Consider the following 12,185-nt stretch of genomic DNA (forward strand, 5'->3'; position numbering starts at 1 on the left):
TTCTAGCCTTTGAGGGCAGTCCAGCTGAAGCTTAAAAGTTCTGAAGGTGAAAAGCTTCTGCATGCTAACTTGAAGAATTCAAAAGGAAGCACATCCCAGATGCACATACTCAGATGAAAATTTCAGTGAATTTGGGTGGATCTAATCCAAAGCAAGGATTGCATTGCAGCCTAAATGTACTTTCAAATTAGGGCCGGAATGCATTCTAAGGGTCCATCCTATGCAGACCTACCAGGAAGCAGGACTCTTACAATTTGGTGGGACTTATTTCTGTGTGAACTTTTCAGCTGCATTTCCCAGATGCGTTACAAGGTTGGCTCTGGAAAAGGAAGTAACCAGCTGCTCATTCTTGGTCTAACACGGATATGGAATACAGTGGTACCTTGGTTCTCAACTGCCTTGGTACTCAAACAACTTGGAACCCAAACATTGCAAACCCGGAAGTGTTCCGGTTTGTGAACTTTTTTCGGAAGCCAAACATGTTCCATTTTGAGTGCCACACTTCTGTTTTGAGTATTCCGCTGAGGTCTGTCTGGTTTTGCTATTTATTTTGCGTTTTTATTTTTGCAGCTCTTTTCGTTTTGTTTTTGTGACTGTGTAGAACCCAGTTCAGCTACTGGTTGATTTATTGTGCTACTGCAGTTCATTGTTTATTGCTTTCATTTTATGGATCAATGGTCTCGTTAGATAGTAACATTCATGTTACTGGAATGGATTAATCCACTTTGCAATACTTTCTATGTCAGGCATCCCCGAACTCGGCCCTCCAGATGTTTTGGGACTACAACTCCCATCATCCCTAGCTAACAGGACCAGAGGTCAGGGATGATGGGAATTGTAGTCCCAAAACATCTGGAGGGCCGAGTTTGGGGATGCCTGTTCTATGGGAAAGTGTGCCTTGATTTTGGAATGGACTTCCAGAACAGATTAAGTTTGAGAACCAAGGTACCACTGTACATACCTTGCAAATTAGTTTCTAGGTTGAAGTTTTTTGCTACCTGACATCTGGAAAGTGGTGTGGCTGGACTCCCTCCAACATAACCGGGTTGTTTGTAATCCAATTAACGCAGTGAGATTTCACAGGATATGCTAAGGCAATGCCTTTTGGCCTCCAAGGGGAAGCCAGCCAATTTAGCATGAATGCAAAGCCACATCCATATTGCTCTTTTATTCTATGGGAAACTTTGTTTGGATCCGCTTGTGAAGATGCCACAGTATCTGTTTAAACTTCTGCATGCTGTTATTTTAAAGAACACTCAGCTTTTATCAGGCCAAACAAATCGAGGGACGTACCTTGTGTGAGTAATGTTGGTCCACGACCCTAGCTAATCCAAAGTCACCGATCTTCAGCACCAGGTCCTCTGTGTTGATGAAGATGTTGGCGGGCTTCAAGTCCCTATGCAAGACATTAGCTGAATGGATGTATTTCAGGCCTCTGAGCAACTGGTACATGAAAAGTTTGGCATGTTCCTCAGAGAGAGGTCCTTGCTCCAGAAGACGGGCCAGGTCCGTCTCCATGTATTCCTGGATGACGTACACCATGTTAAATTTGAACAGATCCCCTTGGAGATCAGCTCCTTTGGGCCCCAACACCTCGTAGACCTTTACGATGTTGTCGTGGTCCAGCCGGCGGATTATCTTGATCTCCCGGAAGGCGTGCTTCATGCTCTGAGCATCGCTCACCGCGATCTTCTTCACGGCCACCTTGCGGCAGCTCTTGCTGTCGACTGCTGAGAGGACAAGCCCGTTCACTCCAAAGCCCAGGGGCCTGAAGTTGATGAAACGGCAGCCCAGGTCATATCCGTACACGCTCGCGATGTAATTGCACTTCTCCGCCATGGTGGGGTCAGATCCGCCTTTGTGTCTGCAATGAAATGGCAGCGGAGGAGCCCTGTCTCCCAGTCACCAATACGGTTTAATAGAAAACAGTGCATCGTTACCACGAATGAGAATCTGTGCAGTTCTTTGCTTGGAGCCCATAATCGTACAGGAGAAGGATTTCAAGTCAAATGTTCAGAGGTTAAAAAGGAAAATAGACACAAGTACATAAAGTGGATTCGAGAATAGTCTTGGAAGCAAGCTTGCAAACTTTAAATATTGACTCTCTTTGGTTCAGGTAAGCATGTAGAGGAGAGTCGAAAAGTTGCCAATCTAGGAAATGGTTTTCGTTGCAATATGCTGATAAACTAATGGGCTCCAAGAATTCTTAAATATCATCCTTCTTGTTTCGTTTTAAGTTTGGGAAAGCGAAGCTTCAACATATACATGCTTTTAATATTCAGTTGGCTATCTAAACATGGACCTTCAGACAGCAAATGGTGGAGAGGTTCTCCAGAAACCTTTATTCTCCATGAAGTGGACTCAGCATTTTTTTTCTAGTTCTGCAAGGCTTTGGTGAATCTTCTGTCACACATTCTTAAACACAGGGTGGATTTTTCCATTTCGCCGTCACAAGACCTGATAAAAGACTTTCCTGATAAAAGTGCTTTCCTCCCAATGAATCTCGCTCCCCATCAACTGAGTCCACAAAGAGCCATGCTCAGTTCTTCCCACATCCTTCCTTCATCACCATTCGGTCTTCATCATGTCTGTCAAATCCTCACTTGTTATAGCCCCTCCTCCTGCAAGTGAAAAATAGATAATGAAGTAGTTTGCTACTGCAATTACTTTTATCCACGCCCTACCATCTCGAAGGTTAACACACCTAAAGAAAATACAAATTTAGTTATGCAGGATTAGAAAATACATCATTACGGTCACCTAGGAGTGGGCGAATCTGTCAAATTGGGGTTTTCTCTTTCTCATTTTTCCAATCTTAAGTTCAGTTCTCTTCATTTCCACATAGTTTGTGATGTTTTAAAAAGAGGTCCTCATTAAAATCCTGTGGTCCTCATTTTATCCTGTGAACCACTCTGAGACCTGTGGGTATAGGGTACATGGTGGTAAAAACATTTAATAAATACTAATAATACTAATAATTAAAATTCATCAGCACTTTACTGCAAAATTCTCCTAATATACACATTTGTGTGCAATTTTCCTGATATACACATTTTTTGCAATGTAATGTATTTCTGTATGTTCCTTTCACTAATATATATGCATCTAATGAAAAGAACATGCACAAATGCATTGTATCAGTAACCTTGGCTGGAGAAGTGATTTACAAAATTTGCAGAAGTGCAATTTTCGATGGGTAGCTACAGTATGTCTTGGTTTGCGAATTGGTTTGAAAAGTGAGAATTAGATAGGTTAGCCTTTAAACATGAACTGAATCATATTTCTGTCGGAAATCAAGCCTTTATCAGGAGAAACTGGCAACTCTCCCAGGCACCCGGCTTGGTCTCCTGTTGACCTCCCTATCTGCTTTCCCGGCAAGATCCAGGCAGAGGTCGCGATAGGCGATCCTTCTCAGCGTGAGAAGAACACACCACTCTTTCCTGCCCCCCCCCCCCAGGCAGGGAAGGAGATATTTACATGCCTTTATTTCTGTCTTTGCAGCGTTACAGAAAACATGACTGCTCTCTTCAAACTCCAACAGCCGAGAGACAAACTCCTCCTGTACTTCCTGTACAGCTCATATTACACTCTGAGCTAATTCCGGTGCCCTCTGCACTGTGAATTGACTGTCCCTCTGTTTCCCACGGAACAGTCCCAACATTCCCATTATGTTTTGCTTTCAAGCTAGCAGTAGCTCGCGGCTGCATTGCTTCAATATCGTAACAATTTCTCCACCTTCCTAGAAAGGATTGGATGCATGACTGATTGGATGCATGACTGCTGACCAAGGATAGACTTTGTTTGGAAAGAGCTTCACAATGGGGTAGAGGAAATGAATTGCTCTCCCATCTCTGGGGTCACCTCTATGTTCTATATCTCTTCTCCACTGGTATAGTGGTAAATTCTGAACAGCAGGTTTTCTGCATGAGAGCCGTGCTCCTGTAGACATGCCCACCAGACTGCCAGTATTCTGTGGGAAATTTAGGTTGGTGTAATTCATGTAATTAAAGCAGATTAATAGTGTTCTGTTGCCCTAGTGCAACAAATCCACTTTTTTAAAAAAAGACATTTTTGCAGTTAGGAAAGTGACGGTCAAATGCACTGAAAGGAGTGGAGATGAATTAACGATTAATGGGAAGATGCATAAACACCCCACAAGCAAATCAGAACAAATGCTGAATAATGACAACGTATAATTTAAGCATTGTACTTTGGAAATTGTTGTTGTTTTTAATGTGTTTTTATTAAAGATTTTCTTGGTTTACAAAAGTATGTGCAATCTCTCTCTCTTTTTTTCAAGTAACATTTTTTACAGATCAGTTTCATTTGTTGAGACATTAGGAAGAAAAGGGGGAAGAGGTGGAGGGGGGAAGGTCAGTGGGGGTGGAGTCAGGTGGCAATGTTTCTATTGCGATTAATATATGTAGGGTTTGGTGTCAGCGTTGTTTGTGCAGGTTCTCTGCTATTCGCTTGTGTTCCTGTGCTGATGAGAGAGGTTGGGGTTGGCCTAGGGTGTGGTTGTTTATTTGTGATTGGCTGTGGTGATCTTTGTTTTCATGTATGAGTGGGGTAGGTGGGTGTTTTGGATCAGATTAGCCATATTGATTTGTATGCTGTTGGTGGATTTTTGTCATTGTCTTGTGTTGTGTATGTGATAAAGGGGAGCCATAGTCTTCTTCTATTTATCCCCGTGTCCGTTTCAGTTTATTGGTTTATTTTTCTAGTAAGGCTGTTTCCCATACTATTTGGTACCATTGGTCCATGCTTACTCCTGACAGGTCTCTCCAGTGTCTGGTTATGATGTTTCTGGCTGCTGAAAGTAGGTAGGTTATGAGTTCTTTGTGGTGTAAATGGGCATTATTGTCTTGGAAGATGTTTAGTAGGGCCAATTCTGGGGTGATTTATAATACTTGCTTAGTTATTTTACATATTTCTCGTATGGCTGTTGTCCAGAATAGTTGGATTTTGGGGCACTCCCATCACATGTGGAGGTATGTGCCTGTGGAGGTGCACCCTCTCCAGGATTTTGGTGAGGTTCCTGGGTGTATTAGCACTAGTTTTCTTGGTGTTAGGTATCACCTGTAGCTGAGTTTCAAATCCGTATGTTTAGTTATTCAGATGGGCAACCAAGATGATCAATGGTCTGGAAACCAAGCTTCATAAGGAATGGTTGAGGGAGCTGGGAAAACTCTCTGACATTAAGAGTGGTTTGACAGTGGACTGGACTCCCTTGGGTAGTTGTGGACTCTCCTTCAATTGAGGTTTTTAAGCAGAGGTTGGAAGGCCATCGGTCATGGATGCTTTAGTCGAGATTCCTGCATATGCAACTCTACAATTCGATGATTCGATGATGAACCCAAAGACTATACAAAAGAAAGAAAGAACTTCTATACACTATGTTTTCAATAACAAGCCCCGCCGCCGCACTGAAGGAGCAGCAAATTGTTATTTATTTAGTTTTTTATGGTTGTATTCTTACTGGCAGGGAAGGGGAGAGGAATCTGTGAGGTTTTCTGTGTTCAGGTGCCAAAATAATCTGATCTCTGCACCTTGACTTGGGGGGGGGGGTAATATTTGCTGCTTTACCTCAGCTAGCAAAATGGATTGGGTCTGCTCTGTATGGCTCTCTGTGGCTCCCACTGAACTGTGGAAATAAAAGAAAAGAAAGATAAGAAACTGCTTTACACCAAGCCAGACCACCTCAGTATTGTGTATAATGCCTGCTAGCATCTCTCCAGTTTCCCTCCCAGACATGGCTGTCTCTCTGGAGGACTGTGCTTGAGGTGAGGGGAGTGAGCAATGAGAAGTAGGAGCATGTTAGGAAAAAAGAGAAGAAATCCACTTTCCCTCCCTATCAGCACCATAAAACTCAAAGGGACTGTAATGGTAAGATGTATTTGAAAGTCTCTGGCTATTTTGCCAAGCCGTGTGTAAAACTTTAAGATTTAGGTATATTTAGGAGGGGCTGATGTTCCCTGTTTGTTCAGGTTGCTATTGTTGTTGTTTTAATTACACTAAATTAGAAACTGAGAGGCATTTCTTGCAGATTTTTGTGGAAAAGTAATCACCCTAAAGTTTTGCTCTAAAAATGTCAGCCACCTAGACTCCATTCAGGCGCCCTGTGCCAACAGCAGTTCTTCCTTCTCCCCAGAGTGCCAGGTCAGGATTTATCAAAACGAACCATGAAATGCCACCTCTCTCATTAAGGCTTCAATCCTGTGTTGGAGATAGGCATGGCTAAGTCCCAAATCTACCCACAATATATATATATAATCTTGCAGGACAGCAGGCTGATAAAACCTGACTTCAGGGCATCCCAGCCCAGTCCAGTTTCATAACAGAATCTTGTAATGAGAAAAAGTTGAAGCAGAAATGCAGGCGACACGAAGTGGGACGGAAGCAAAGCCTTGGTTCCTTTTGGGGTTGTTGTTGTTTTTACCATAGCTGAACTGGAACAGGAGCTGAATTACAAAACATATCGATTCAAACGCCCGCATCTTGAAGTGCTTTCCCAAAGCTCAGCACCGCCAGGTCGCTCTGGCGTGTACTCCTCAAGCGAATGCAACTAGAAGTCTGCCTCTGATAATGATCTCTGCATTTCTGCAGCGCTGACTGAGTGCAGGCTATGTTTAGCAACCCATTCCTGTGCCAAATGAACAGAGGCCAACTAGGGGAGTGAAAAATGCAACAGCTATTTCAGCAGGCCCAAGCAGAACTGTAAGAGAGACGAGTGCTGGGCACTGTCGCCAGTTTTTAGGTGCCACACAAGCCCTTGCACCAGGGGTGGTGAAGGTCAGGCCAAGGCGCTGCATGTGGCCCACCAAGGCTTTCTATCTGGCCCTTGAGACTCTCTTCAGGGCAGACTGCCTACCCATGAGCGCCCCCTGCTGGTCCTCCTTCACACGCTATGGTCCCATTTCTCATTAGACATCACCAACGCTGCAGATATGCAAGGCAACAAGGTGCAAAGTAAACGTAAAGGGACTCCTGACCATTAGGTCAGTCGTGACTGACTCTGGGGTTATGGCGCTCATCTCGCTTTACTGGCCGAGGGAGCCGGCGTACAGCTTCCGGGTCATGTGGCCAGCATGACTAAGTCACTTCTGGCAAACCAGAGCAGCACATGGAAATGCCATTTACCTTCCCGCCTGAGCGGTACCTATTTATCTACTTGCACTTTGACATGCTTTCGAACTGCTAGGTTGGCAGGAGCAGGAACCAAGCAACGGGAGATCACCCCGTTATGGGGAATTGAACCGCCAACCTTCTGATCGGGAAGTCCTAGGCTCTGTGGTTTAACCCACAGCGCCACCCGCGTCCCTCTCATTAGCTGTCAACTTTTCCCTTTTCTTGCAAGGAATCCTATTCGGAATAAGGGAATTTCCCTTTAAAAAGGGGGAAAGTTGACAGCTATGGTCCCACTATTCATTAGACATCACCAACGCTGCAGATATGCAAGGCAACAAGGTGCAAAGTAGACCAGGCTTATTGCACCAGCAGTAGGGAACCTCCATCCCTCAGGCCATTTATGGCCCACCAGACCTCCTCCCCATTTGCCCCACGAGACCATTTTGGACAAGCTATTCCTGCTTTGCACAACACTTCCCAGATACCCAGCCACCAGCTGGATGTCTGGTGCTAGGGAAGCACTGGATTTAACTGTTGGAACTCAGCACACTTCTAAGTGTAGAAGCCATTTGGGAGTTAGAACTCCATGCTGTTTATCACTTCCCCAAGGCCAAACAATAAGTCAGAGGCTGGACATGAGAATCCCAGGGAGCATAGCCAACGGGTTGCGGCTGGCTTTTGGATTCAGGCCCTTGAGGAGGTGGACAGTTTTCACAAGGGACACTTAATTACCGTATTTTTCGCTTTATAAGACGCATCAGACCACAAGATGCACCTAGTTTTTAGAGGAGGAAAACAAGAAAAAAAATGTCTGAATCTCAGAAGCCAGAACAGCAAGAGGGATCACTGCGCAGTGAAAGCAGCAATCCCTCTTGCTGTTCTAGCTTCTGGGATAGCTGCGCAGCCTGCATTCACTCCATAAGACGCACACACATTCCCCCTTACTTTTTAGGAGGGAAAAAGTGAGTCTTTATAGAGCAAAAAATACAGTATACCACACTTACAGTATCTTCAGAGGAATAATAATACAATAATAATAATTTATCATTTATATCCCGCCCATCTGGCTGGGTTTCCCAGCCACTCTTGGCTGCTTCTAACAGAATATTAAAATACAATAACCTATTAAACATTAAAAGCTTCCCTAAACAGGGCCGCCTTCAGATATCTTCTAAAAGTCCGGTAGTTATTTTTCTCTTTGACATCTGGTGGGAGGGCGTTCCACAGGGTGGGTGCCACTACCGAGAAGGCCTCCTGCCTGGTTCCCTGTAACTTGGCTTCTTGCAGAGAGGGAACCGCCAGAAGGCCCTTGGTGCTGGACCTCAGTGTCTGGGCAGAACGATGGGGGTGGAGACGCTCCTTCAGGTATACTGGACCGAGGCCGTTTAGGGCTTTAAAGGTCAGCACCAACACTTTGAATTGTGCTCGGAAACGTACTGGGAGAAAAGGCTAAGGAATAAATCTGGAGTGGAATCCCTAAGACAGTTGGGTGGTGCCTTGTACGCCTCCTTCCAGCAACTCCTGCAGCCAAGCTGGTGCCAAATGTATTGCTCTGCTTTCCTTTGGACCACATCAGTGAGGCTGAGAGGGGGGTCTTGTTGTCTGGGCAGTCCAGGACCTCCAGACACATTGCCCTGGCTTGCACCCCAGGGAGCTCACTTTGGTGTTGCTAACGCAGCAGTTTGACTTCACCCCCAGAGGCGCAATCCATGTTCTCTCGAGACAAATGGATGTCAACAACAACCACCTGTTGACATTGACAGAAACCGATGGAAAGTGTTTCACAGAGGCAACGCTCCATCTCCTTGAGAGGAACCCAATCATGTATCTCCTTTCCAGCATTTCCACCTCTCCGGCCAGTTCTTCAGCTACAGAGATTTATGGCTGCGGCCATCGTTTGACTGCAAGCAGGTCGAACTGACGAAGGTTCAGCTGCCTTTTAAATCTCCTGTCCTTGTGCCTTGTGAGATTGCCAAATCCCTAAACACTCTAGCCAAAGGCCCTGTCACACTTGGCTAATGGGCTCTGCATTATGAGCTGTCCATCCTGGGCTTTTCCCCCTACAGCTTTTTGAAAGGGTGTCTGGACTAATACATTGCGGGCATAATAACCGGGCAGAGCTTCCACTGAATTCAAGGTTCAGCAGTAAATCATCCCAAAGCACGGCGCTTCAGCCTGACTCTTGGCTGCAAGCCTGCAGGCTTTGTCAGGGAAGCCAAACCATTACATCATGCAGATATTTATTTATTTTACTTACTTTACTTTACTTTACTTACTTACTTACTTTACTTTATTTTACTTACTTACTTAGATAGGCTGGGCATGAGGCACCTTTGCCAAGCAGACAAAGAGGAAACAGAGGCAGGGCTGCTAATGAGGTCACGGCTGATGGCTTTGCAGAAAAAGGGTTCCAGGAAGAGACTGTGTTTTGCTAAGGCTGAGAATGTCAATTACTTTGGGTTGCATTCAACTAACTTTTACTCTTCAGCAGACACACCAGAATTAATGGCCCTAACTACGTAGTTGCTGCCATTTATTTTAACGGGTCTACTCTGAGTAAAAGTTAGTTGAATACAAAATAAGGATATGACAAGAATTTGTTTGCATTGTTTGTTTTTCTGTTTGTGTTCTTTATTTGCGTTATAAAATGAATAAAAAAAATGGTGGGGGGGGGAGTTAGTTGAATACAACCCTTCAAATCTAAAGAAAGCCCACGGATTCTTTTCTGGGGAGTGGGGAACGTGCTTTACACGTGCTTTGAATGTATGGTGTTATAAGCTGCTTTCAGCTCCTTACAGCAGAGCTTGTAAACCCATCCACCCTCCAGATGTTACTAGATTTCAGCCAGCATAAGGCCAATGGTCCAGGGTCCATGGGACTTGTAGTCTATCAACATTTGGAGGTCCACATCCCTGCCTTGGAATAGAACTGGGATATAGGTACAGTGGTACCTTGGGTTACATACGCTTCAGGTTACAGACTCTGCTAACCCAGAAATATTGCCTTGGGTTAAGAACTTTGCTTCAGGATGAGAACAGAAATCGTGCTTCGGCGGCACGGCAGCAGAAGGAGGCCCCATTAGCTAAAGTGGTGCTTTAGGTTAAGAACAGTTTCAGATTAAGAACGGACCTCTGGAACGAATTAAGTACTTAACCTGAGGTACTACTGTAATAACCAATGACAAGAGAACTGGTCTCAAAGCCAAAGCTTTCCTTGAAATAATTCTGTTGGGTTTTCCCACCCAGACATCTTCTATCACTGAGGGTTTGGCACAGATATTGGCTTGTGTATATCACACCCACCTATGCAGAGAGTGTGCGGCACAAATTAGATTGGTAAAGAGCAGCCCTCGGCAGGAACGGCAGCTGCTTTGCCGGGAAAATGTTCTTTATCAGATTTACAAACATTTCTGCAAACATCCATGATCTCACAGAATCTTTTAAAAGCATTACGCCATGCGCAGCTTTCAATTCCCCTAATGCAAGGCTGGGAATTATCCATCCCACGCATAATCTTTAAACTGCTAGAAAAAATATCCTTTTGTAGGGACATTGGGGAACATTCCCAGCCCTTTGTGGAAGTGGTGCTGATTTAACCTCAGGACTCCTGCACACAAAGCAAGCCTTCCCCAAGAAAGACACTGGGCAGGATTCGCACTATGAGCTCCGACAGCAGAACTGTTGGCATCCGTCTCTCTTAGGAGACAACAGAGGAGTGTGCCTTTGGGGGTGAAGGCAAACTGCTGGAAGGTTACAGCGCCTGTTGTGGCTGTAGAGACCGATGTGGGAGAGACATGTTTTGTTGCAGCTGGGGCAGATGAAGGCGTCCGGTTGCACTGCCGCAGATGCAGCACAGAATTTCTTCTCTCTGCACTTCTCCCAGTGGTCATTCCTTCTCTGGTCATTGCTGTGGATGCAAGGTCTGTCTGTCTCTAGGCACTGCAGTTGTCTACAAGGGATTTCCACAAGGCGGGGTTGATGCTTCCAGCCTTCATGTCACATCTGCAAACATCTTTGGAACACAGAGTTGGTCTGCCAATGGACATGGTGCCATCAGAGAAACTGAACTTGCACAATAGGGCTTTCCCTTCCTCTCTTCTCCCTGTGTGCTTCCTGAAATTGGGCAGATGAAGCCCCAGAACAGTGCTAGGGTGGGGAGGACAGTGGGATCGATAATAATAATATAATTACAATAATTTATTATTTATACCCCGCCCATCTGGCTGAGTTTCCCCAGCCACTCTGAGCGGCTCCCAGTCGAGAGTTAAAAACAATACAGCATTAAATATTAAAAACTTCCTTAAACAGGGCTGCCTTCAGATGTCTTTTAAAAATAAGATAGCTGCTTATTTTCTTGACATCTGATGGGAGGGTGTTCCACAGGGCGGGCACCACTACCGAGAAGGCCCTCCGTCTGGTTCCCTGTAACCTCACTTCTTGCAATGAGGGAACCGCCAGAAGGCCCTCAGCGCTGGATCTCAGTGTCCGGGCAGAATGATGGGGGTGGAGACGCTCCTTCAGGTATACTGGGCCGAGGCCATTTAGGGCTTTAAAGGTCAGCACCAACACTTTGAATCGTGCTCGGAAATGTACTGGGAGCCAATGCAGATCTCTCAGGACCGGTGTTATGTGGTCCCGGTGGCTACTCCCAGTCACCAGTCTAGCTGCCGCATTCTGGATTAATTGCAGTTTCCAGGTCACCTTCAAAGGTAACCCCACGTAGAGCGCATTGCAGTTGTCCAAGCGGGAGATAACTCCCGTCTGGCAAGCTGAAACACAACACGGAATTCCACCCACTCTCTCGTTCCCCCTCCCCTTCCATTTTGATCCCGCAACTGGGTTTATGAAATGCATTAAGGCCTTAATGGAAAATACAAAAGCAGTGTATCATTATTATGACTCATTCATTCATTCCATTTCTTGTTTAAACCAGAGATTGTTGACTCTTGTATTCTTGGTGTGCGCACAACTCATTTCTATGGTGGAAATTTCATAGAATCATAGAATCATAGAGTTGGAAGAGACCACAAGGGCCATCAAGTCCAACCCCCTGCCAAG

The 12,185-nt window shown here is 45.2% G+C and overlaps 1 protein-coding gene across 4 annotated transcripts in view; it reads right to left on the reverse strand.

Annotated features, from left to right (window-relative positions):
* Window positions 1-12,185, reverse strand: part of MAPK4 (mitogen-activated protein kinase 4) — a 95,764-nt gene that overhangs the window by 46,436 nt on the left and 37,143 nt on the right. For 2 of the 4 annotated variants that reach the window (XM_081212940.1, XM_081212943.1), the window contains exon 2: window positions 1,294-2,621. In XM_081212940.1, coding sequence (XP_081069066.1) covers window positions 1,294-1,839 — 546 coding nt within the window. In that variant the 5' untranslated portion in view covers window positions 1,840-2,621. Of the gene's footprint in view, window positions 1-1,293; window positions 2,622-5,586; window positions 5,637-12,185 lie in introns of those variants that run through there. The other 2 variants (XM_081212941.1, XM_081212942.1) reach the window with 2 other exon arrangements.

The sequence above is a fragment of the Podarcis bocagei genome, assembly GCF_964188305.1.
Source record: "Podarcis bocagei genome assembly, chromosome: 11".
Classification (NCBI taxonomy): Eukaryota; Metazoa; Chordata; class Lepidosauria; order Squamata; family Lacertidae; genus Podarcis; species Podarcis bocagei.